The sequence below is a fragment of the Bolinopsis microptera genome, chromosome 1 (assembly GCF_026151205.1).
Source record: "Bolinopsis microptera isolate Bmic1 chromosome 1, MBARI_Bmic_1.0, whole genome shotgun sequence".
Lineage (NCBI taxonomy): Eukaryota > Metazoa > Ctenophora > Tentaculata > Lobata > Bolinopsidae > Bolinopsis > Bolinopsis microptera.
In genome coordinates this window covers 8,235,543-8,260,846 of record NC_087072.1, presented here as the reverse complement: position 1 = coordinate 8,260,846, position 25,304 = coordinate 8,235,543, and the positions used below count along the sequence as shown (strand labels likewise).

The window sequence follows — 25,304 nt, the reverse complement described above, 5'->3', positions numbered from 1 at the left end:
ACAACCTACCAGGACGTGCGTCGAGTTGGACTCGTCGACGGTCCTAATATATGGAACAGATATTTTACGACTATCACCCGTTTACCCACCTCATGACCCAACTTGAGCTGCCTCATCAACTTCAAGTCACTTAACTGGGCGGCGCTCAGCATGTCATTCCGCCTGATCATTATGTTTATTAACATGGTGGCCAGAGGTCTCCAGGTAAAACCTACCAATACAAGACGCGCGCAGAGTTACACAAATATTTAAAATTCCGTTGACAAAATTTCCCGGTCGGGAATTTCTGACTGAAATCCCGGGATTCGGGAATCCCGTCGGGATTAACTTCACTGATATTGTTAAAGTAGACTTACAACCTTAATGATTAAATCATTAAGGTTGTAAGTCTACTTCGAACAATGTGTCTTTTTCTAAATTTCCATTTTTAAGACTGGCACTTCCACGTCTTATCCCATAGGGAAATTTATGAAGACCCAAGTAGACTCTTCATTCAAGTTTTAAATTAAATTAATAAAATAATCCTTTGTATATTGAAAACAAGTAACTTCCAAAAATGAGCGTTATGTATAAATTCATTATAATATCAATTATACCAGAGTGAAACCCTTTCTGGCTGTTACCTAGGGAGCTTAAATCTTGTTCATAATTACGTTTAAGCAACAAAAACTTAGACTCGGAGAAGTTAAGATGTATTACATTTTCTGATCATCGAAGTTAAACCTATATAAATGGCGTAACTAAACATATAACTCAAATGTCTTAGCTTTGAGCTTCTGAACACTTAAATTACTAGGTCACCATTGCCGAAACAAATTAGTTATCAGTATCAGTTAACAGTTAATTACCTCACTTGCAGTATATAACATATTTCGAACTTGAAGATGTAGCCCGAAACGGTAACGCAAAATAAGGGGAACTGAGGAATAAAAATAAAAATTGTCTTAAATAGTACACCAGGTACAGAGGAGATAATACAAAAATCAAAAATAACTTAAGTAACCACTATTTCTAGGTTAAAAAGTTAAATTTACATCTTTCAAGTCCGAAATTACAACCAGTGACAGTTGGTGTGGCAAAATGCAACGTTTTTTAACAATTTGAAATTAACATATTACATAATAAAAGTCAGTTTGATCGAGCTTTTAAAAAACATTAAAAACTCGCGTTCAATCAATTTGTCTCTGAGGGTAGTGGGGGTGATGGATGTGGGATCTACAGATAGTACAGTAGGTTAGCTAACTGAGGTGAAGGGTCCCTGTGGAGGGACTGTCCCACGAGGAAGGCCAGTTTGTGGGCGTATTGGCACACAGCTGGTACTCTTATCGTCCCCTGGAAAAATATTGGATGTTTTAGTATTTACTTAATTATTGTATACAGTAAATCGAATTAAGCCAAGAAGCATGGTCTAAGGTAAGATAGTCCGATTAAATAGAGAATAAATTGCATTCTGCAGAGGAAGGGGCTGCAGAGGAATTTATTGGACGAATCAAAAAAGGAAAACTCACAGTCCAGTTGAAATATATGTGGCACAGCTTATAAGCTATTTTCTGGAGATGGTCTGGCTTAAGAGTTGTCTGGAACTCTAGCACATTGTAATGGGTGGGAGTTACAGTTCCCTGTCCGACTGATTGAGGAACCAGGAAGAAGTCGAACAGCTCGTCACGTGTCACCTTGGTGTCGACAATGGTTCCGGGACCGGGGTTTGTGAGGCGACTTCCAGCTTTGAGGAAGAAACGCTGTTGAATCCTCTTCGTCACCACCACGAACACCAGCTCAGGCCTGAAAGATTTGTACAGGTAAATTTAAGTTTGATGCGGTTTCTACGAATTTTTTGGGACCAGCGTTGCACAATCATATAAATTTATATAGGTGACAAGGAATATCTGGCAGGGAAATAGGAATGCTTCTTACATTTTGGGTAGTCTTGAGAGAGCGGTCTTCATATCTCTCAGCTCCTGCTCCTTGACTGCCAGAAGCTGGCCATCACCTACACCGTCTCTGAAACAAAGAAGTCACGTAAATATCATGTGATGAAAAGGAAACTGGACAGGTGTAAGTTATCACGTATTAAGTTATCACCCTGCTCGCAGCGAGTATTTTGATTGGGGACGGGTTCTATAAACAAACAACAAATAAACAAGTTATCACGTAGGTAACGATAAATGTAATCGCTCATTAGTGTAGTGGGAAAGAACTGAACCCACACAAAAGCGAGCTGAGGGCCTTACTGGCCAACCGTCAAATTATAATTTGCACATAACAAGGCTACAAAATCTTGACTTAACGAACCTGAAGACGATAACCCTGTCTGGATACGCTCCATTCTTCTCATGGTACTGCTTGAGGGCGTCTGTCATGCAGACCTCCAGTTGACTGATCAGCTCTTGTTTGGACGGCTGCCATGTTGTTTTCGAGAAATATCTGGTGCACAGATCGTTCATGGAGGCAACAAATCCTCCGACAGATCTTTGTGAGCCACTGTCGTGGTAGGTGTCGATTCCTACGTACATCACCTTCTTCATCGGAATGTGTACGCTCCAGAGTTCTCCTCCTAACTTAGCATTCATCTGCATGACAACCTTTGTCACGACAGACATTGCTTTCTTGGGGTTCAGGTTCTTCGTTACTAGGACCTAAAAAATGATGTTCAGATATTTAGTCATAAGAATGTTATGTCTAGATGTTTATGATGAGGAAATTGAATGGGTGTATTTATATCACTGAGCTATCTGTAATAACTCACAATAAATATATACATGGTGACTGGTGGCTACTTAGAATGAAATCGCTTTAGTTTCTATAGTCTTATTGACAAGAATCATGCGTAGTGTCCTCATACTACTCTTACTAAGAATTACATTGATTAATTACCTGAGAAGGCAGCGGTTGGTCGATACAGCAATGCTTCTTGATGGCATCGTAACGGTCTTTTTTGTTGTTGGGTACCAGACAGACAACAATCTTAGGATTCGTTTCGTTATTTCTGATGGCTGTGATGTAATCTTCCGCCCTAAAATAGGTTAGATAATATTTAGAGTAATTTTGATAAGACAATATTACAATACATTTGATTGTAAAATTTTAAAATACTAAATGAAAGAATGTAGGCAGCGTTCCCATATTTCAAGTTTATGGTGAATCATTCTGGGGGACGTTAATTTAAAATACCTGTCAGATCTGATCTCGAGCACGTTTCCTCCCCGGATCTCGATACCACATGCTGGTCCAACCTTGGCTACAGTCTCCAGGAATGTATTTGCAGCCTGAAAGTAATGTTTAAAATGTTTGAGTGCCAAATTAATCAGTAGTGTACACATTTCTGGCCACTACAGTAATTTTTGATAAACCTTATCTACTTAAATACCGAGATAATTCAATGACCGAGATAATTCAATGACCATATCAAATAACATAAATGTTTGGAATCACAGCAGCCCTTTGGAAATTATTTTTCCCTACACTTTGACTGGTACAAGTTTAATGAGGTTCACACATAAGTGCGAGCTTTAAACAATATAAACCAATCATTGTCTTCCATTAATGTCACATGTGTAGTGTTGAAAGATTCGGTTACAACAATAATTCTCCTCGGCACACCAAATAAGGAATAATGTGCAGGACAAATATCATCCAAGTGTAACCTCTATTGCGGTTGCGCTAATTAACGAGTTAGATAACGAAACTTAAGAACAAGCGGTACTCTATGAGGTAGGGAATGGTGGGGTGATTATAACACAAAAGCTAAACATACCGCTATGTCCTTGGAAGTGCACACAACGGTGAAGTTATCCCTGATCTCCGCGCTTGAAATAACAAAGTTCTTCCGTGTGATGTTGTCGAAGGACTCCTTGCGGGCGTCACAAGGGAAGGTTCCTCCGTTCTTGATGAGGATTTGCTCAGGTGGTTGTTGTCGACCGGTAACGTCGAGGATGCCAGGTGACATCTCTAATCCCCAACTGTGATACAAGGGATATTAGTAAAATCATCACATGCACAGAGACCATACTTTGTACATCAAATTATAGATATATAGACACCTAGTTTCATAACTGTTGGGTTTAATGATCGTAGAAATAGTTGACTCACGAAGTTAGCAGATTGACAGCTTCAGTGCTTTCATCAATGGATTCCTTGAATCCTATCAGAGCTTTGTGTCTTTTGTCTGGATCCTGACGGGTGTACTGAGCCAAATCCTGCATGATCCTGTAATCGGACCTCATATTATCAGTCAGACCGGTCATGTAGCAAACTTCTGGGACGAGATGGATTTGTCGTTCTACCTGTAGGATAAAACATAAGATTAGAATAACTGAATATGCTGATCTATACTTTGTCTGATCGCATTTGAACTTACAATATACACATAAATTATGTGTATATTGTGACATAATATTCATAAAAACTCTCCAGTAACTGTGTGGCACCTCAATTGGATCAAAAATTATCAATAAAGATCATCGGAAGTTAAGAAATGATCAGAGGTTAGGTTAGTTCTAAAGCTCTCACCGTGTTTCCTTGGATCTTCGTCTTGGATCTGTGGATGAGGAGCGGTTGGTTGGAATCCTTGATGATAATTTCGTAGTTCTTCTTGTAGTAGTCGATGTAGGAGATTCTGCCACTCTTCAGCTCAACCTCGTCGGAGGGTTTGGTTCCAAAGTCTACGTCATCCACTCGGTAAGTCTTATTGTTGTACCTGGTAAAGAAAGTTAGTCCTGATAGTATCTAACATCCATGATGGTAGTGGATATGGGAACACAATGGTAACGTAAATTGAACTACCTTCACTCGGTTATAATGTGTACAACTAGAATTGAATCTCAATCAAACTTCATTCCCAAATCCTAGTTGTTATTCACAACTCATCCTAATACTCAGTAGTAAGAGACTCAGTACTTACTTTGTCATGACGATAGATCCGACAAGCTCCTTGGTAATCTCACTTTGGGCACCTCGTGACCTCTAATGAAGAAGGAGTTAGAATGTGGAAAGCGGACTGGGTTAATTTTCGTTGTGATCATCTTAAATATTGAAAACTACTGAGATTCGAAAATTGATGATTTACCTAAATTAATTAGGCGACAAGCGTACCTGCATTATAGAATTCATGAACTCGAGCGCAGTATCTGTTCTGATAATCTTATGCTTGATATCAAGACCAAGCAGGACGCCGTATGTGTATCTCCTGATTGAGAACTCATACCCTGGGTACAATTCAATCCTGGAATAATGGGTGTTAGTCGAAGGTGTTAGTAGAAGGTGTTAGTCGCGGGTGTTAGTATAAGGTGTTAGTCGCGGGTGTTAGTAGAAGGTGTCAGTCGTGGGTGTTAGTAGAAGGTGTTAGTCGTATCCCACAGATGTAACGAAACAGGATTGAGCGAGTGGCTGTATAACACATAGCAAGTTTTTGTTAATATAATATGCTCAACTTTATAAAGACTTACTTGTGCTGTGGGATGGTTATGGATTTTGTTGGGTTGAAGTAATCTCTCTTTATCCTCTCTAGTCCCATGTGTCTACTGGCAATCCTGAGGAAAGAGAATAGTGATAGTCAGGCTAGGAAACACAAATTAAATTGTATGCCACTTCTTCTTATTTTTGATTTATTGGAGGGGATCTTTGAAAAAGGAATTTCATTATTGGGTCTTGAGGATCAAGAATTTCAACGACTCGATCGAATGATTGTCACCCTAACCTCATCCCAATTTTCACTCCTTACAAAATGGAACTTACTCGTTCATGATGATGTTTGCGACCTGGATAAATTGGTCACTTCCTTGAGCTACTTCCTGTGTCAGTACCAGTCCTATTCTGACATTCTCTTCTCGCCTCGTCACCACATGGAACTCGGTTTCTGTCAGTTTCAGAGGAGTGTATAGCAGATTTCCTGAAATTTTAGCGCTCATTTAAAAATTGAATCGTAAATGTTTCGCAACGAAGCCTTGGTAGAAGATAGTCCAGTATACACTATTAACTCTGACCAAGTACTATTGAAAATACCGAAATAAAGTATAGAATAAAGTAAATTACCGTCAAATATGTGACAATTCTTCAGGATATTGATGTTGTGTACCAGCGCCTTTCGGAGTTTGATGTTGTCCATCTGAATAATATATGTGTAATTTTAAGTAATGTTTGACTGATCGAAGAAATTGTTATTAGTTATTTAGAGAGTTTAGTAAGGTGTAAAACTCTTAGTTCAAACAGAATGATATATCATATAATTACGATATTAAAGAATTTGTAGAAACTGGAAGAATAAATTCCACTTACAGCGGGTTCAAAGGTAACATGGTACTGATAAAAAGGCTGCGCGTTCTTGATGTTTAGCTCAAAATAGTTGGTCAACATCTCTACTGGCCGTCCTCCGTTTCCTTGAGTCGTTTCTAGGTTCTCCGGTCTGAGAACTATTTGCTGAAACAAAAGTGTGATCAAGGAGATGATTCAGTATATTCACAAGGACGAAAATGTGTGGTATTACATAGTTTGGACCGATAGATGCGCAGTATATCTCACCAGTAGTGAGTAGGGTTAGTTTCTGTTTTAATCTTGCCGAAAAAAAACATTTGCATAAAGTTCGTACAGATCGTTTAAGTGACTAAGGTAAAATGTACATATTATAGTTTAGTTCAGATAATACAAAAAAACTTACCGCATAGCGAGAACCTCTTTCTCGTACACCTCCTCCGTTTTGTCTAGGTGCTCCTCCTGATGGTGGGGCGGCTGCTTGTGCTCCGATGTTCATTGCTGCGAGCTGTTGGCATGGCGGCGCTTCAGCAGCTGCTGGTACACCTGAATATAATAAAATTTATCGCATGGTGCCATCAAACGGTATGTCTTCCTCAGTAATTCGCATCTTATGTTAAATATTGAACCTATTGAGTTTAGAAGTAGGCATCTTCACGGTCATCACGCAATCTGCGGACATTTCATTGAGAAGAATGATTTGTTAAAAACTAACCTCGTGCTCTTCCTCTTCCTCTGGGGGCCGCTCCAACAGGACCTGGAGCTGGGGCTCCGGCAGCCGCTGCTGGGGCTGATCTTCCACGAGCTCTACCACGGGCTCGACCACGGTCTGCCATATTACCTGAGATATGCTACAATCGTTGGAACGGTTAGTTACATTATGGATGCAGGTATTCCTTCAAGTCAAAGTAATATATAGTAGCATTGATTTACAGATCAAGAGGACAAGGTGTTAAACATCGGACATAATAGCAACAACAAAATTACGGTAGTACTGGCAATATATCGGACCACATAGACCTGTGTGTAACGTGTTATGTAGGTGTTACATCAAAGATACTTAGTAACTGAAAGTAAGTGCACACCTGCCAAAATGAAACTCAGTCACCTTTACAAACACCTGCCCCTGAGGAGGGCACTAACTTGCAGTTAATAAATGTTAGCTGAATGTTTTACTCAGTAAACTTGTACAGTCGAGTCTAAATATTTCCCTCCATTGTTGAACAGGTGTTCAACTCAGTAAACTTGTACAGTCGAGTCTAAATATTTCCCTCCATTGTTGAGCAGGTGTTCAACAAAATCGAACATGAACAACATGTTTAATTTTGTGCATGAGAAATATCTAAATATTTGCCAATAAATACCTCCCCGCTCTATATTACCAAGATAATGGCATTACGCGAGATTAACGAACGCAATCAGTGCTCGAAGATAAGGGAATGAGTGTTGCTAATGCCAGGGAAACAAGACTAAAGAGGACGAGCCACTGAGTCACGAGAAGGGCGGACCCAGCAACTTTCACTGGTTGAACGGACCACTGCCAGAGTCCGGGATCGCCGGGGGAAAATAACACTGCCACAAACAGTGACTGTTAGAAACAGTGGCCACGTGGTCTACTCAACACCAGACTCTTGTGTTTCCAGGGAGGAGCCCTTTGTCCTGTATACCAAAGATCTGAAGGCATATTATATGATATTTATTACGTTGTACATTTTACAGGAAACACTGGGAGACATTTGAAGGTACTTAATACTACATTTTAATTGCATGTCTAGTGTCTACCACATCCTAATCAGTTCCTGATCACGTGGCTCAACTAATCACGTGGCTCAACTAATCGCAGGAAATTAGCCGCAAGTTTTCATTGTTGAGAGGATAAACTATCAAAATTGTTACACAAATACATCATTTTATTTCAAAGAAAATTTCGCCGAATGACCTTTCATGCCTTAACAAGTGACCGAGTGTAAACAAAATTAGGGACACCGAAACACTTAATATGTATTTTTACAGAATATCCATATTAGGGGTGTGTATCTTGTAGTTATTCATATATTCAAGTGTTAAAAGCAGACATGCCAGTAATTTTCCCCACAAGATACTATACAACTATGTCGCAGGAATGAAGAAGTATGAGTACCAACTTTTGACATTCGTAAAGCTGAATGCACACCATATAAATGTGAAGGTACATTTAATTAATAAGAACCAAAATTGAGGGGTGTTCATTTCATTAACTAATAAAGAACTACTTATCAAGACCAATCGTTAAAATACGGCGTGTATGTCCGAGAAATAACTGAAAAGAATATTCAAACAATATACACATAATATAGCAATGGCCAATTGGCTAACTATAAGGTCATGGCCTGAACAAACAATTTTTTTTTAAATAGTCAAGTGATGCTAAAGCAGAGCACAAATGTGTAATAAGTTAATAGATTAAAAAACTGATTCATGTGATGCATTCGCAGAGCACAGATAAAAATACTGATTCAATGATTAAAATTATAGCTGTGAGTGTCAATAAATTACTGTGTCGTAAAAAAAGGAACGATGTACACGTGATCTGAAATACCAATATCTCAATATCAAAAGGATAGTGTCTAGAAACATTCATAGTCCATGGTGGCAGGTATCGAGTTAGACGAAGTTACACTGACTGGCAATGTATACGATTGCCGTCTCCCTCTCTCACCCCTGACCGCTATCAGGGTGCTCCTGAGGAGTGCTGTCCGAGAAATAATAGAAAATAAGACGACGAATAAAATGTGAGATCCGATTGGGAATGAGTAGAGGACTTGAAATAAAATACAAATAAAGGACTTGAAATAGAATACAAATAATCCAAATATTTGGACAGCAACTCTGACAGCCAAACCAACGGAAACATGTAAGAAATGCTCGCTATTCGGTTAGAAATTCTGATATATAAGCCGCGCACAAAACTGTCAGGGGTCAGTTGGGTTTGCACTGTTAACTGCGGCCAAAAGAAGACCCTATCACAGAGCCAATGATCCCGAAATGTTGAGTGCCACATGTGCTCTGGCCGTACGTGATAATCAGTAAGTCTCCTGGAACCGAAACCAAATATACAGCATCGAGCTGCAAATTAACTTCTATGTTGAACAGCTGAAGGGCAAGTAGTATTTATGAATACTAGGTATTCATAAATTCCTATTAATGAGGAAAAACCTTGTGTTGTTAAGGTAATTTGTTAATTTATGTGATTTTATAAGAGCTGAATGACGCAAATCTTAGCCTTGATTTGAGTAACAACTTGGCCCAAATATCAGAAAAATACATGCTCTTGTAGGGTGCTTCTTGAAATCGCGTCACCCCAAAATAGAAACATACGTGGCACAACAACAATGAAGGTACAAGGTGGCCTCTTTGTAGATGTGGCGTTATTGTCTAATATCTGGTACATTGGTGAACAAAGAGCACAAACATAAATTTGGACGCTATCCAAATTTGAAGACTGGCTGAAGACTGAGTGGCTGAGGTTCAAGATACCAGTTAATTGTGAGAATATACTCAATATATACACTGTATATTACACAAGATGCAGTGTTAAGCATCACTTTTCAAATAGTAAGGGCTTCAAGTACAGTGCACATTTGAGCCTCATTTGAAAAGCCCTTCGGTTCGCAAAGCAGCAGAGAAAGGACCTAAAAATCATTTAATAGGATGTCAGCAGTGATTTTGTATGGAGGAAATTATATTATTAGAGAAAGTAACGAAATAGTTGCAAATCACTGGGAAATAACTCTAAAAATTAAAGGCTAAAACTATCTTGTGTACAGTGACCTGTGACATGTCAGTACCGATAAAGATTACATAAACCCTACACTCAAGTAATGAAGCATTATATCTATTAGTTTGAAATTAGGACATAAAAAGGAGCGGAGTAATAATTAGGGTGGGCTAATTAGCCAATCATCCATTAATAGGGGTATAATTACTTCGATCAGACCGGATCAAACATACTAATTATATAATAAGATGTCTGTACTATAATTGGATATTTTGAAAAGGTAACATGAGATATTATTGATAATTATGTTCTGAATTAATGAGCCCGTCTTGAAATAGTAAAACAGATGATGACAAGCAATTGAGGTCACGGGGTGATCACGATTGGCATGCAATGAGGTTATATTAACACGATTATTGATAATATGTGGGCTGGGCTCGGATTTCAGATTGGAATTCTCCTAGATGCCCTAGTTAGACATCTGTGAGCTGTTTGATTGAGGTAATTTTCTAGCAAATTTCTTGATTTACACCGTTAAGAGTTAAGAGTAACATCTTGAAGACAGGACAAGACATGTGAAAGTGATGAAAGGATTTCAATTTGTAATTCGCACAGTTTACAATTTACATCCTAGCTCTACATCCGACAAGTAGCTGTAGGAACTTTAATGATATTGAAGTTTCTGCAATTTGCGGTCAGATTCAAGTTTCTGCAACAAATCCGGACCAGTTCTATGTAATGACCGTTAAATATTTTAGTAAACTGATGTAGTAAATAGAACTCAGCTGTCGAAATGTTATGGAAATGTAGCATGCATCGCATCTTAGCATGCATGTAAACAGTCAGGAGAAAAGCAGTTTGCCAGGGATCGGACATGCCAATTTCATGCAACTTACACTCGCGTCTCGGGTTACACACAACGCAAGCGAAGATTCTACAGTCTACACACTCTGTTTAGGACACAAAACAAACAACCTAATTCAATAACATAACCAGTGTGTAATTATTATTGCATGTTACTATTATTGGATATACCAAGTAGCACATACCAAAAGAGTTTTCCCGCTCTTTTCGCCTCCATCACTGGAGAGAGAGAGAGAGAGAGCAACTATTGATGCTCAAACAAAACATTGTGCAAATTGTCTTCTCAGCTCTACAACCGATTACATATTCTGTATATTTTATGAAACTTGGCGTTTAGAACTAATGGTCATACACGAACGTTTGAATCTAATAATGTACAGTACAGTTCATACACAGGGACCTGGGGGCTGGGACAGGTATAACTAATAACGTGTAAACCCATTTAAGAATCAGAATATTTCAGAAATTTGAAAATAAAATCAGGTTCAATTTTTTGACGTTGAAATGGAGTTCGTTTAAAACACCACCACTAAAATGTCATTTATATATGTGTGATAATTCAAAATGTACAGGAGGCCTGATTTATCTTTTGTCACTAGTACTATTTGTTTTGTCTTATTAAAACATAAAGCTACTTGAAAACATTCACTCACTAAAGGAAGTACCTCAAAACCGTAATCACCCCCTAAAATTTCACGTGCACCACCCCTAAAACGTCAGCTAAAACAGGTTGTGTAGCACTCAGAATGTTGCTCAATTATTAATTTTAACCACTTCTGGGACTAATATAACCTATTTCTGAGAGGTGCTGTGTCGACCAGAATTTCTCTCTCTGTTGAAAAAAATTGGTGGAATTTAGTCAATTTACTTTTTGTGACATTTTGGGGACTTTTTTTTGAATACCCAGAACTTACAGCAAACAGTAACTCAGTCAACAAAATTTACACCTGTAGTTAGATTATCTAGTTATAAACTTAGTGGGTCAATACGTCAAAAAAGCTGACTTGGGTACGCGTACCACCACAATTTCAGTCGGTACGCGCAAATACGGCAAAATACGCGCACCCGTACCCAGTGCAGATACGGGTACGCCAAAATTAAAAAGCAAACGAATTCACTTATCTCAGAGACAAAATAAAAGACAATAGTAAATATTAAAAATGGAATTCAACAATTACACATCCGCAAAGATAACACAGTTCATCAAACAGTGTCATCAAAAGTAATTATAAAGTCTGTAAAATTCAAATTCACTTTTGAGTTTTCGGGTGCGGGTGCGGGTACGCACGTACCGCTATCGGGGCCAGAACTCGGTACGCGCGTACCCGTACCGGGTGCGAATACGTATTGACCAACTAAGGTTATAAACTAACAATTGGCACAAAAGAAATGGATTCAATGTGATTTTAACCTTGTGCAAATTGCATGTTTTAATTGCATTTTTTGGGATTTTTTACATCATCCTGCATCTTGGCAATTTTAGTGACCTGTAGTTAACTAAGCCAACCCAGTAATCGATCTGACCTTCTCTATAGACTAGATTTGACTGCTTTTAGCAAAATTGAATGTCAAAAACTACGGTACAAATTCGTACAAAGTGAAAAAAAATGCCCTTATAGCATCATTTAGATTCAATTTCAGGATGTGGCAGGGTCTGAATGATATTTTTTATGTTTAGGAGTTACAAATGATTAGGTAAGATACTTTCTAAGAAGATGGGATCCAATCAATCAAGAGTGGCGTTTTAGGGGTGGGTGACATTTTAGGGGGGGGGGGGGGGTTTACCCGTACTCAAACAAACATGTTAAGAAAAAAGTTTAATCTTACAAGTACCCAAAAATGTGGGGACCTGAACCCTTTTTAACACTAATTAAAGCTCTAGTACCGGCTAACTTTCAGTTTCACCAAACATTTCATCACCTTAGCATCAAATCAATTTGGCAGACTATTCCCACCATTCCCAATGTAATGACAGATATCTAATTAAAAAGTAACTTAAACCAATTAAGGTTCCTAACTCACAGCTCACTTTGCCATGTGAGCTGAACTTCACTCCAGAGTATTATATTTGTCAACGAATATTATATTGTGTTGTCTAATTGAGGCAGAATCAAGATTTTATGGTTTAATAGCTGCCCAGTTGCGCCCTATTTAGATCGAGTTACCATGGGAATTTGTAACATTGTGACGGGGGGGAGGCCAATGGCATGAAATGGCATAAAATGGCATAAAATGGAGACTTTTTCTATGGAGAAAATGGAAAAACCCATGAGTAATTCTCCATTTTATGCCATGAATTTTGTCTTCGAAATTTCATCTTTAACACCATTTAACACCTAAATTAGACATCCTAACATGTTTATTTACGCTTACTAGGGGCGTAACAAGCTTATGAAAGCTCATAGTAGGCTACTAAATGCTTATACTAGGTTAGTAGAGGCACACTTCAGGCAAACCCATTACTCAAGCCTAGTGTAAAGTTATTTCTACAGACTACAGCAGAATCTAGGTAAACTATAGGTAAAAATATAATATTAATCATAAGCTAAAATGTACTAATCTTTGTATTCTAAATGGGGAAAAGAAGAAACATTGTCAGTCAGTCGAGAAAATTGTCAGTCAGGCTATATGGCAGCTTTGTAGATGTTGTGACTATGCTAGTAGTGGTCCCAGGCTTGCGACTGGAATTGCGGTGTTAAATCGATTTAATGGTATAGTAATAGGCACTGAGAAGTGAGACTAACATCCTCGAAAGTCGAAACAAGTGATCACACTTGTGAGTTGTGAACCGATCTATATCGAGGAAGTTTCAAAGCAAGCAGGAATAAAGTCTGTGATTCAAAGAACAAACGGGAGTTCGTCGCTCAACAAAAACATGCCCTACGATACGGCTCTCTTATCTCTACATGAGTGAGAAGACGAAGAGGGGCACTGGCTAGTGGCTAAGAGTGCCAAACAGACTTAGAAGAGAACGAATGGAACCCGATGGTATCTTAGCCTGGCTATTTATAGGCAATGCGTGCTGAGATGCAGCGAATCAGAGTGCAGGATCGATATCACGTGATCATTTGAAAGCCAATAGAAACGCTCTATTTGTGACTTACAAACCGCGGAGCTTAACAGGGTTGTTCGCAAGCAGCCACTGTCTAGTACAGAGCTAATCACCGTCTGGAGTCTAGAGCTGAGTCACGTGATTGTCTAGAGTCCAATATGGAGTCACATGGGTAAGCTACCCCGCATAGTGGGTAAAAACCTCTGTTCTTTGAAATTGAGACTAAAAATTTGTCAACAGTAATTTTTCTCTAAATTCTAAATTTTTCAATGGCATAAAATGGAGAGTATTTCTACGGAGAAAATGGAAAAACCTATGAGAAATTCTCCATTTTCTCCATTTATGCCATTGGCCCCCCCCCCCCCCCCCCCCCCCCCCCCCCCATTGTGACACGATATCTCTACATATACCTGAGCCTTTCAACCTAATCATACATTAAGTGTTTTCTTCCCTTTTCTTGTTTAAAACTGTACTAAATCGCTCTCAACTCAACTCCCTTGTATCTACCCTATCTAATCACAATATAAAATATAATCCCACCCTACAAAAGTATAAACTATATGTAGGATTTATGCTTAAAGGACCAGTTAACTGAAAAAAAAGTTATCCTCATATTTTGACAGATTGTGACAAATAGCAAACTGAGCAACGAGTCGAAATTCCTAAATCTCTAACTGCTCTCTAACGCGTGTAATTAGCGTTTGTATTATTTTGGCGATGACGTCATAAAGTCCCTTGCGCGCACAGAAGAGCTCGTGAGACTGTATTTTACAGGTAAAAATGGACATAATACAATGTTTCTCCCCCAAATAACTCGAAAAGTAAGTGTTTTAGGGTACATGTTGCTTCATAAGTTGTATATAAACATGGCCATTCTGCACAATTTGCACTCATTCAAAAATCTGTAGGGCCTTCATAGCCCAATTTACAAGATACCCATATTTTTGCATGATTTCTGGAACCGGAAATCAGTTTTTCGCCAATAACTGAAAAAGTAAGCACTTTAAGGCATCTGTTTCTTCGTAAGTCATATATAAATATGCTAATTGCGGTTCTTTTGCACCCTGTCTAAAGACTCTATCACGATCCTATCGAAAATGGGCTCAGTACCACGCCCAAAATGGTTTTTGGCAAATTTCTCGAAGAGTAAGGATTTTAGGCCATGTGTTGCTTAGTAACTCCTATACAAACATGCATATGCCGCTTCGTTTAGGCCTATTTAGAAGTCTCTACGACCTTCAGAAGCAAAGGGTCGGTTACGTTATTGGGTCAATATCGGCGTGGTCAATATGTCTCCAACCGAAAATCGTTTATTCATACTTTTGGGAAGGTCTTTGCAAAATTTCGTGAGTAAATTTGCAGGTTCAATTCCATAAATGTCCATAAATGACTGGACTACACAAGTTTAGGGTTAACTTTAGAGAAACTCATAAATCATTATTATCTAAAATTAAGCTGTCAGTGTCCATGATCAACCTATGGCTACAATGTTTTACGTGAAAATTGAAATGTAAAAATCAGGAGTAATATAAAAAGTGTATTTTTAGATTAAAGTGCTATCTCATAGTTTAAGAATTTTATAGATTAACGTTTGTCGTTTAGCCATCTAAGAATCGATCGTGCCGCAATATATATGGCCAAAGAATAATAGGGTCTTGGAAATTCTATAGTACTTGTTCAGTGGGTCGATTGACTGAACACGTTTGCACATGGTATTTAATTTTACCAGTAGTTTATTTATGGTAAGTACCGATAATCATACAAGTAGGACGATAACTAGGTAAGTCAAATTCAAAACACTCCGCACACTGTACACTCCAATCAGTATTTAGTAGACCGGGTATTTTTCAGTTCCCACGGCACCGTTCTGATAGGAGCTACTTCTACTAATGGTCCCATAGGAACGGCCGTAAAATAGCCAGACTTCTTGTCTCCTGTACTGTCTGGCACGTGTGGATTAAAGCAAGAAATTTCGCTATGCTAAAAATATAATTGCTCTCGGAACTATGTCTTTTAGGATAGCGAACTATTTGACTGCTCGCATTCTTCCGAACAACTGTAATATTATATTACAGAGTTACACTCTGATCAGCTATGTTTAATATATAGCACATTATTTTGTGTATTAGTTTCATGGACTGGGGAAAAATAATCGGTACGGTCTCCCTTCGTTTGTAATGAAGCAATGAAAACAATCCAAAATTATCACATATTATATGACATAACTTGTAATAGTAGAAACTTTCTAACCGTACATTCACCCGCCACTGTTCAAGAACTTATGTCACTGTTTAAAATCCTGACGTGAGCACTGTACATCCAATCAGCTATTCATTTAGTTAGGGTGATAGCCAAAACTATAAGGATTTTGGAGAACTAAGGAAATAGTCATAACTCTAAAATTTGAGTGAGTTACACGTGTTTTATTGACGATGATAAACATTTGTGCATTGTATTACGCTATGCCAGCGCGCACTGAGGGACTTTATGACGTCACGCGGCCACAGCTTATTATTGCAATAACACGCGTTACACGTAAGCTAGAGAGTTGGTTCTTTCGGCGATACAATTTTTCACCAGTTTGTCACAGCTGATTTAAATCTTAGCCAAATTGGAGACTACAAATTTTTCAGTTAACTGGTCCTTTAAACAATAAAGCAAGGGACAGGAAATAATTTATAATTAATCCATCTCCCATCGGATAAAGCTAAGATAGAGTACCTTATCGGACCTTATTTGGACGGACATTACTTGAACGCTGGAGGCCCTAGCGTTCATCTTAATGTCCGTTCAAATAAAGTCCGTTCAATTAATGTCCGTCCAAGTTAAAGTCCGTTGAAACTTTTTCAAAAATTTTTCCATTTCGAACTTTTTGTCCAGAATATTGAATATGACAACTTTGAGAACTTTATTGTGCCGTAAGTTAACGACGGAAAGGTTCTCTTTGGTCTGCCGGAGGCACAGAAAACTCTACTATTACTGCTACTAGTATATATATATATATATAGATCCTGTATATTTAGTGATGGGAAAAGTTATTTATATACAGCTCTTCAGACTATAGCAAAACATATGGAGAACTACAGCTTTCAGAAAAGCTCTCTTTCTCCCCTAACAATTAAGCGGACTCATCCCGGAATTCAGTGGAAGCAGCTGAAGACATCAAGTAAAATAAGTGCCGTACGTGACGTCGATTAAGTGCAGTTTTGGACTTTACAAAAAGGGCCCACCCACCCCCTTCACAGTACTGCTTTTTCGGATAATATTTAGGACACCCACCCCCTTTTGCCGGCTTTTGGGGTAGTAACTGTTGAGAAATCACGGTACTAACTGCGTCTTGGTATATAAAGTAAGATACCCACCCATAAATTGCTCTAAACAACTCGTTAAACATTGGGAAATGGGCAAATTATACCCACTATTTAGTAGGGGTTTTGGTTTCAATGTAGTCGAATTAGATAAAAAGTTACAAGACAAATTTTTTTATTACAGAAAAAAACTCGAAAAAACCTCAAAACCCATTCCCAAAATTGAAATTAGAGGTAAAATGGGTTTTTTTGGGGTTGGACACCCAAAAAATGAGCCCCTTAGTACCATGTAGTAAGTGTTTTTCTGAGAAATGAGCAGCAGACCCACCACTTAGTAAAAAAGTACTAACTACGTTTTGGAAGAAAATATGACCCACCCACCCAACGTCACGTACGATTCTGACGGCGATTATCGACGAAATTTACCTTCTTTCGGACTTCGTTTATAGACTGAACTGAAGTATAAAGGACTACCTTTCGAATGAACCAGACTAAATGGGAAACTGATCCTCAGAAGTGAAGTGATGGTCGTTTTTGAAAGCTTGGGTAGGCCAAAAACTTACGCAAAATTGTCTACGTGCCAGTAATTATGTCACCGAGGTGCAACAATTGATGTACGTGTAAACTTGATAGGTTTCAGAATATTGAGTCAAATAATATACAGAAGAAGCTGTAGATATCCTTGGATTTAAGTGTACGAGACCCAGATCAATGATAATAATGTGTAATTAACTTTATCGGAGTTTTAAGTAAAGAAATCTAGCGGTTGAAGGGCGTTAATAAACTGATTCGATTTTATCACACCATCTACTAATTAGGTATGTGTAAAAACGTAAACGATGAAATTCAATATCCATACAAGAGAAATAAAATGGTGAAACAAGCCTGGTTAGTAACAACACTAAACATTAATTATCAGAACCTTTATTATAATAGTTACCTGATACCCTATTTTTAGATAAACGTAATGTCTCACCAAAAAAATGTTCAAAAAAGGTAACTTGCAGGTCCTCTGTAAGTTACCTCTCGGTCTGAGGCGAATACCGCATTTCATGTTGCAGAAGTGAAGAGTGATGGTATTGAAAATGCACGCAAGCAAATCACCCCTCTGCTCCAATGTTCTATGTCACCCTAAGAACCATGGTTAGATAACTTGCGTCCAATTTTTAGAAAATAACATAGAACGGAAAGAGTCTGGAGTAATGAAAATAAATGGCGGAATCGATGTTTAGATTATATTAAGATCCTTTCAGTGAGAGATAAAACCACAACTCATAGTACAGAGGTACATTGGAAGTACGTTCACGACGTACTGGCAATTGTTTAGTGCCTAAGTTAACTACAAATAGGTTACCCGGACGTCATCGGTGGTCTTGGCGTCAGGTCAACACGAGATCAAAATATACACACAGTCTAATCTTCATTAGCGCTCGACTCAACTTCGTTGTCGTGAGCGCTCGATTCAAAGTCTGAACGCCGAGAAAAATGTATGATATCAGATATATCGATTAATATGTAGTAGTAGTGCGCGCGTATTATTTAAATTCATGTTAATTTAACGGGTGATACTTGTAGAATTTTCAATGTTTGCTCCGAATATTAAAAGATGTTTTCTTTAAATATTAAGAAATCAAGACCTTTGACTAGTTAAACTCGGTGCACGCTTTGTTGCTTATAAATCTACAACATCACTTAACGGGAATGGTAACTTTGTGTATAAATTATATTATGCATGTTTATTTAGCAGTTCGTTTGTTGACGCTGCTGAAGTCAAAAGTTAAACGGTCTACATAATTATTGATATTGATAATCAAGCATTAATCATTGAATGTTACATCAAACATTAACGGGTGATACTCGTAAAATATTTGGTCCAACTCGGTGCGCGTTTTGAAATGTTACATACCAACCGTTATAAAGTGGTAAAATTAATTCGAGTACGAAAGGGTTTTAAAATCTAATAACATGAAATGCCTTTGTTTATTCGTAATTCTTACAACACAAACCTAACATATCAAAATAAGCTTAATAATACTTAATTAGGATACAATTGATTAGTCAAAGAAGTAATTTGCCTGAAAGTAAAAATGAGTGGCGCGCACTTCACAGCTCCTACATTTGTACTGACGTGAAATCGAGCGCGGGAGAGGAAAACCAAAACCTTTTTGAAATACAGAAGTTTTGGTTCTTGTTTTTTATCACTACTTCCATTACCGTTTTGTCAGGTTGACTGGTGTCGTTACTCTCGCTCTATTGAACATTTAATGTTTTTTATCAACTCGAAATGACAAGATTTCTTTTCAAATGGATAGTAGTCGGCGTTTACAGCATTATCGTAACTAATTTACATAACGACCTCTCTTATCGGATTTTCACTGCAAAACGTATTCTACTCTCAACTCCTCGCATCATTTACAGTTCAGACTTAATTGGAGTTTGCATTTGTCCCTTAGTAATAGTGGTGATCTACTAGAAGAAATCTTCATGGCTGAGAACACCCCGACCGAAAGCAAACTTTTCTCGTTAAATTTAATCCTATTTTTATTTCCTTGGGCGGGAAATTCAGGCTTGATCTACCCGGATATGCATATGTGAACTGATCTGTTAAATTGATAATGTGTTGCTTGTTTTGTTTAACCTGTCATTTCTTCTCAAACATGGCTATTCTCGCAAGATGTCAGGAGCAGTTTGAGCATGGCAGTCAAGTTGAACAACCAAAAGACGAAAGTCTTTCTCTGAACTTGTTTCTTCATCGGATCGGTTTCTGCATGGCACATGCTCAAAATTCACCTTAACAGTAGTTTACTTCAGATTCAACTTGAAGTATTGTCCAGGATTATTGGGGGAGGATCTGTAATCATGGTGGCCAGTGAAAATGTTGCCGCCTCCTATGTGGCTTCCTCCCCCTTATCTACATCCTTCTCATTGACTAATCATGTGCTATCAAGTTACATGATGCCCTCCATTATTACTCTCTGGTATCTTAATTTTCACCTAGTCTAGAGTTTAGGGGCCATCTACTTAGGACGTCCGCCAAAATTGCAGATATTCAGACCCCCTCCCCCTGTCCGGGTGTGTCCGAATTTTCAAAACCACCCCTGGCCCCTCCCCTGGACGATTTCGAGCTACTCTAAAGAGTACAAAATAAAACCAACCCAAATTCATAGTTAATAAAATGTGTAGTTACTTAAAATAGACAATAATACATTTAGTGTCGAACAAGTTTAGCATAGTTACATTTAAGTACATTTAAGTACATTTAAGTACTCGTTCAAAATACAGGGATCTAAACTTACAGAGTAAGTAGTGTCATAGAGTTGAAATAAATGGAACTTTTTTCGTTAATTCTGCCAAATTTTCGGACGTCCGAATTTTCAGAAACCACCCCTCCCCCTGTCCGGATCTGTCCGGAATTCCAAAACCACACCTCCCTATTTGCCAGACGTCCTAAGGAGATGGCCCCTTACTGTACTGTGTCGGTTAAGATATTTGATATGTTGGCCTGAGCAATCTAAGGAACACTAATTTAAGGAATACAAGTTTGAATTTGATCTTTATTACAGATTAAACATATCATAGATAACCATAAAAGCTGCGTGTCGGCTGATTGCCCCAACTTGGATTAATAGCTCAAAGCCGGAAAAGTTGGGAAAAGTTGAGTGAAGATCCTGACAAACACCTTTCCGATGAAACTATTCAGTGTAGGTGCCCACTGCAACAAGCAATTCAGACCTTTATGGGCGCGGCTTACTCAACAAACATTCCCTTTGTTTTTCCCCTTTGTTTCCCTTGATTGCAATCATGCATGGTCTATAATGGCTGATCTTTTCTGCTAGGTCCTTCAGTCTTCACTGGTGCTATTACTCCTGTTGTACTGAAAACTAGGTCTTTCTTGACTAGTCTTTTGAAATCTGTAATACTGAACTTGCTATTGATCTCTCAGAGTTTTGTTTCTTCACGTTGTGTAAATTTGGCTTTTCAGTTAATTGGGCTGAACTTTAGATTAACCAAATTTTTTCTCTCCTGCAAATTCTTTCGTACATGCACTGGCGAAATACAGGGTGGGCCAAAAATCAGTGTGCAAACGTTGGGTCTTATACCTCCGCCGTGTTTTATATTTGAGAGCTGTTGCTTTGCAGATGGCATACTGTACTTACTGGTTCGAGGATTCCGTCGTCAAAATTTGAAAATTCGAATATTTTAGACCACGCCCATTCAATATTAAAACACCTATATTGTTTTCTCTGAACATGCTGAACGCCTAATTTTTTCAGAGACTGTAGATTATCAAATGTTGCATATGATCTGAAAACATGAGGCAAAACGGATTAGAAATGACGAAGTTATCAAGCATTTTGTGTATCTCGTTAACAAAATTGACTGGGTGATTATGTGACACCGTGACACGACACCTTAATTGGGCACCCTTAACAATTCCCATAATGTTTAACGGGGTAGTTAACGGGGTCACCTTATCACGTGATTAGGTAAACCAATCACCTGATCACACGTAATGAATAAACTCGTTATGCTTCATATCTCGGTCATCTGAGAAGCTACAGTTCTAATTCTTTCAGGACAAACGTAATTCGAATGGCCAAACACAATTCAATAACATTTAGCTTGATCCGACTATCCAAACTATCAAATAAATGTGAAAATGAACCTCCATTTGAAAAAAATGAACGCGAATATTTTTCGAGTTGACAAATTCCTCGAACCAGTGGTGGTACTAAGTCATACCAGAAGGAAGTATTTCAATTGGGCACTCAGTGACTGAGCTATTAAGGCCAACGTTTGCACACTGACTTTTGGCCCACCCTGTATTATACTGTGAAATTTGTTGTGTCTATTTTTTAGCTTAATGAACAGTCAACAAACAAAATTAATCTATCGACATTAACTGAACATCTTCTCAGCCAGCAAGTCATGGCTGCATTGATGAACAAACCCAAGTCGGAGCTGACTGAAGAAGAGTTAGCTAAACGTGAAGAGGAGGAGTTCAATACAGGACCCTTGTCTGTTCTTACCCAAAGTGTTAAAAACAACACACAAGTTCTTATCAACTGCAGGAACAACAGAAAACTCCTTTGTAGAGTCAAAGCCTTCGACAGGCATTGTAATATGCTGCTAGAAAATGTAAAAGAATTGTGGACAGAGACCCCCAAAACCGGGAAAGGAAAGAAAAAGGCAAAGCCAGTCAACAGAGACAGATATATCCCAAAATTATTCTTGAGAGGAGATAGTGTTATTCTAGTTCTCAGGAATCCCAGGTTAGCTGGCAGATAAATCCCAGAAAGTTTTGTACAAGAATCTTGATGGTACTATTCAAAATAACAGTAGTAAAATATGTATTTTTAAATTATAAATGTTATATGCTTTTATTACTTAAGCAGCCCTTTTACACAAGCTGAATGTTTTGGCGTCCTAAGCTTAACATTTTATTTCCTTCTTCTAGCATCATGCTTTGTTTTATTTGTTTTGCCTATCTGCTCCTACTTCTTTTTCTCACAAAAGAAGGGTCAAGAGTAAAAGAGTTAGCAAAGAGACAATTTCTCTTATCATTTAAGTTAGGCATGATAACGATGATATGACTTGTTATATAATTTACTAATTTTTCACAAAAACTGTGTATTGATGAAATTAACAAGAAAAATTATAACTTGTCTTCCTCTTGTTGAATATAAATAATTAACATTCATGACATATTTGATAATCTTAACATGGTAATTAACATCCAAGTTTCAGTTTGGTTTCTAAATCAGGAACCCACTATTTTATCTTAGATGGTCAGGAAGACAAATACTAAAGCACCGACAAAGCGAAAGTCAAAAGTGAAAAAAGAGAAAGAATCCTCCCTTGTTTTCAATTGTACGTCGTGCGCACAACCTCAACTCTTGGTCCAGGGGAAACGGAACATTTTGTGCCACCCTCAACTACAAGTGGGTGTTTGTAGAGAATGCCTAATATTTGCTCATGCTGATATCATTCCCATCGACGAAGAGGGTTATGAAATTTATTGTCGGTGGTGCAGTGAACTCGGGAACCTGGTTTGCTGTGACGAGTGTAAAACTCCTTTCTGTGAAGAGTGTATCAGTAGAAGCATTGGACCAGAGTATTATGATTCCCTGATGGATGTGGAGGAGTGGAAATGTTTTATATGTGAACCCACTGCTATTGAGAGCTTACGAGAATTAACCAAAGCTGCTCTTGATCATCAAAACTACAACGACCCCACTGATCTGTTATTGGAGAAATGTTCGGCCATTTTTAACGGCGATGCAGATGTAAATGATTCAGATAGAGAAGAGATCATTAAGGAGAGGTTGCGATTGCGCAGAAATAATCTCAATGACACTCTAAATAGAAAGAAAAAAGAGAAAAAAGAGAAAGAATCCTCTGAAGAAGGGTCTAGTGATTTAGATGAAGATTCCAATGAAGAAGATGATAAAGAAGATGATAAAGTTATCAAAGAAATAGTTAACAAAAGAAAGAAATCTGCTTCTGATGTCAGTGATTCTGATAAAGACTCAATTAAGAAAAGAAAGAAGTCTGGTTCCAATTCAGAATACGAGTCATCTCCAGAATCACCCAAGAAGGTCAAAGATTCAGATGACGATTCTTTGGCAAAAGCTGTCGATAAATTGAAGAATTCAGATGATGATTCTAAACCGCCCAAAATAACAGCTGATTCAGATGAAGAGTCAGTGCCTTCAGTTGATGTGTCAGAAAAAGGTTCTGCTAAGGAAAAAAATACATCAGATTCGGATTCAGTAGCATCCAATGAGACCCTTGATTTGGAAAAACCCTCCAAGAAACATAACAGACAATCAAAAAATGCGAAACTGAAACCGGCTGATCCGAAAACCTCCGATATTTCAGGTTCAGATTCTGAACTTCTTGAGAAAAAGAAAAAAGAGCCAAGAGCCAAACTTTCATTAAGAAAGGACAAAAAAAGCAGCTCTGGCTCCAGCAACAAATCAAGAAGCTCGAGAAACAAATCCAGAAAACCAAAGTATATTGTGTCCTCGGATGAAAATTCAGACGATTCAGATTAGCTGCGAATGGTTGAAACTTTAACTTTCAAGAATTTACTTTATCAGTGAGAGATCAAGAGCTAGCCTATTATTCTGAATTTTTTGTATATTTTCTAACATTCAAACCAGCTGCTGTCTCAATTTTGAACGGAATGATCGCAATCTTTGCTTTTTATGTGCTCATTTTCAATTTGTCCCAGTACAGTAGATGATAACTCCCCACTCCCCAGTTTATACATTCTTTAAATTCAACATTTTTGTCACAGCATATTTGGTTCTGCTGACTGAAAAATTATTGAACATTTTTCTCGTTGAACTATAACATTGATTAAATATCTATACGCCTTTAACAAAGCGATTTTTAAATTTCGTTATATTTGATGACACATTTGACGTTTGGTGTGTTCTGTACACTAATGTATTATTTACGTTTCCGGTTTCGTGCAAGAGTGAAGATGTTTTATTAAAATATTTGTTTTATTAATATTTGTTTTATTAAATATATACAATCTAAGTTATAAATACCATAATTTTCTCCATGTATTTTTTGTTCAATCTATGTTACTATATTCGAAATTAAATTCGATAATTTCATCGTTTCAACTTAATCATCTGAAATGCTTCATTCTATTTTAATAACGAAAATTTAAACTGAATACTCTGACACAAAAATTCAAAATATTTCCGTTTGTACTTACTTTATTAATACTCTTACCTATAGGTTAGAAAGGCTACGATTCTACTATGTCCGCAGAGGAGGTAAACAATGATGAAAACTTGGTAATCTGTCGACGAACACTTGCCACACGGTCAACACACGGGTGGTACACGTTAAGAAGTTGCTCAGTGCACTAATGTGTGTCAGCCGGGCGTCGGCCGTTTCTTAAGTGTCCGTCAGGAGATCACTAAAGTACCACAAAAACAATAGCTTGATGATTTGAATGAAAATAAAATACCCAGCTTTTTTTTTACATTGGGTTGCGATAATTGTTGAAATCGCGATTAGTTTTGCAAGCATGCATATTATTTAATCTCGTCGG

At 37.9% G+C, this 25,304-nt stretch overlaps 3 protein-coding genes across 7 annotated transcripts in view; 2 read left to right on the top strand and 1 right to left on the bottom strand.

Moving 5' to 3' along the window:
• The window catches only part of LOC134811823 (small ubiquitin-related modifier 1-B-like), a 93,671-nt gene that overhangs the window by 66,538 nt on the left and 1,829 nt on the right, over window positions 1-25,304 (top strand). The window contains exon 2 of one of the 4 annotated variants that reach the window (XM_063818938.1): window positions 24,984-25,023. In XM_063818938.1, the coding sequence (XP_063675008.1) occupies window positions 25,009-25,023 (15 nt within the window). In that variant the 5' untranslated portion in view covers window positions 24,984-25,008. Of the gene's footprint in view, window positions 1-24,983; window positions 25,045-25,304 lie in introns of all 4 variants that reach the window. The other 3 variants (XM_063818925.1, XM_063818933.1, XM_063818919.1) reach the window with 3 other exon arrangements.
• The window catches only part of LOC134811708 (piwi-like protein 1), a 74,738-nt gene continuing 49,926 nt past the window's right edge, over window positions 493-25,304 (bottom strand). For both annotated transcript variants that reach the window (XM_063818737.1, XM_063818746.1), the window contains exons 2-18: window positions 6,962-7,099; window positions 6,653-6,792; window positions 6,274-6,414; window positions 6,031-6,103; window positions 5,734-5,887; window positions 5,445-5,528; window positions 5,092-5,221; window positions 4,901-4,962; window positions 4,510-4,696; window positions 4,090-4,283; window positions 3,755-3,959; window positions 3,172-3,266; window positions 2,875-3,013; window positions 2,293-2,636; window positions 1,915-2,001; window positions 1,509-1,782; window positions 493-1,332 (exon numbers count right to left, since the gene is read on the bottom strand). In XM_063818737.1, the coding sequence (XP_063674807.1) occupies window positions 1,216-1,332; window positions 1,509-1,782; window positions 1,915-2,001; window positions 2,293-2,636; window positions 2,875-3,013; window positions 3,172-3,266; window positions 3,755-3,959; window positions 4,090-4,283; window positions 4,510-4,696; window positions 4,901-4,962; window positions 5,092-5,221; window positions 5,445-5,528; window positions 5,734-5,887; window positions 6,031-6,103; window positions 6,274-6,414; window positions 6,653-6,792; window positions 6,962-7,082 (2,547 nt within the window). In that variant the 5' untranslated portion in view covers window positions 7,083-7,099 and the 3' untranslated portion in view covers window positions 493-1,215. The remainder of the gene's footprint in view (window positions 1,333-1,508; window positions 1,783-1,914; window positions 2,002-2,292; window positions 2,637-2,874; window positions 3,014-3,171; window positions 3,267-3,754; window positions 3,960-4,089; window positions 4,284-4,509; window positions 4,697-4,900; window positions 4,963-5,091; window positions 5,222-5,444; window positions 5,529-5,733; window positions 5,888-6,030; window positions 6,104-6,273; window positions 6,415-6,652; window positions 6,793-6,961; window positions 7,100-25,304) is intronic.
• LOC134819496 (transcriptional regulator ATRX-like) lies at window positions 22,151-24,808 on the top strand. The gene has a single exon (XM_063829456.1). It carries the CDS (start codon window positions 23,014-23,016, stop codon window positions 24,283-24,285), a length of 1,272 nt encoding a protein of 423 aa, XP_063685526.1. The 5' UTR covers window positions 22,151-23,013; the 3' UTR covers window positions 24,286-24,808.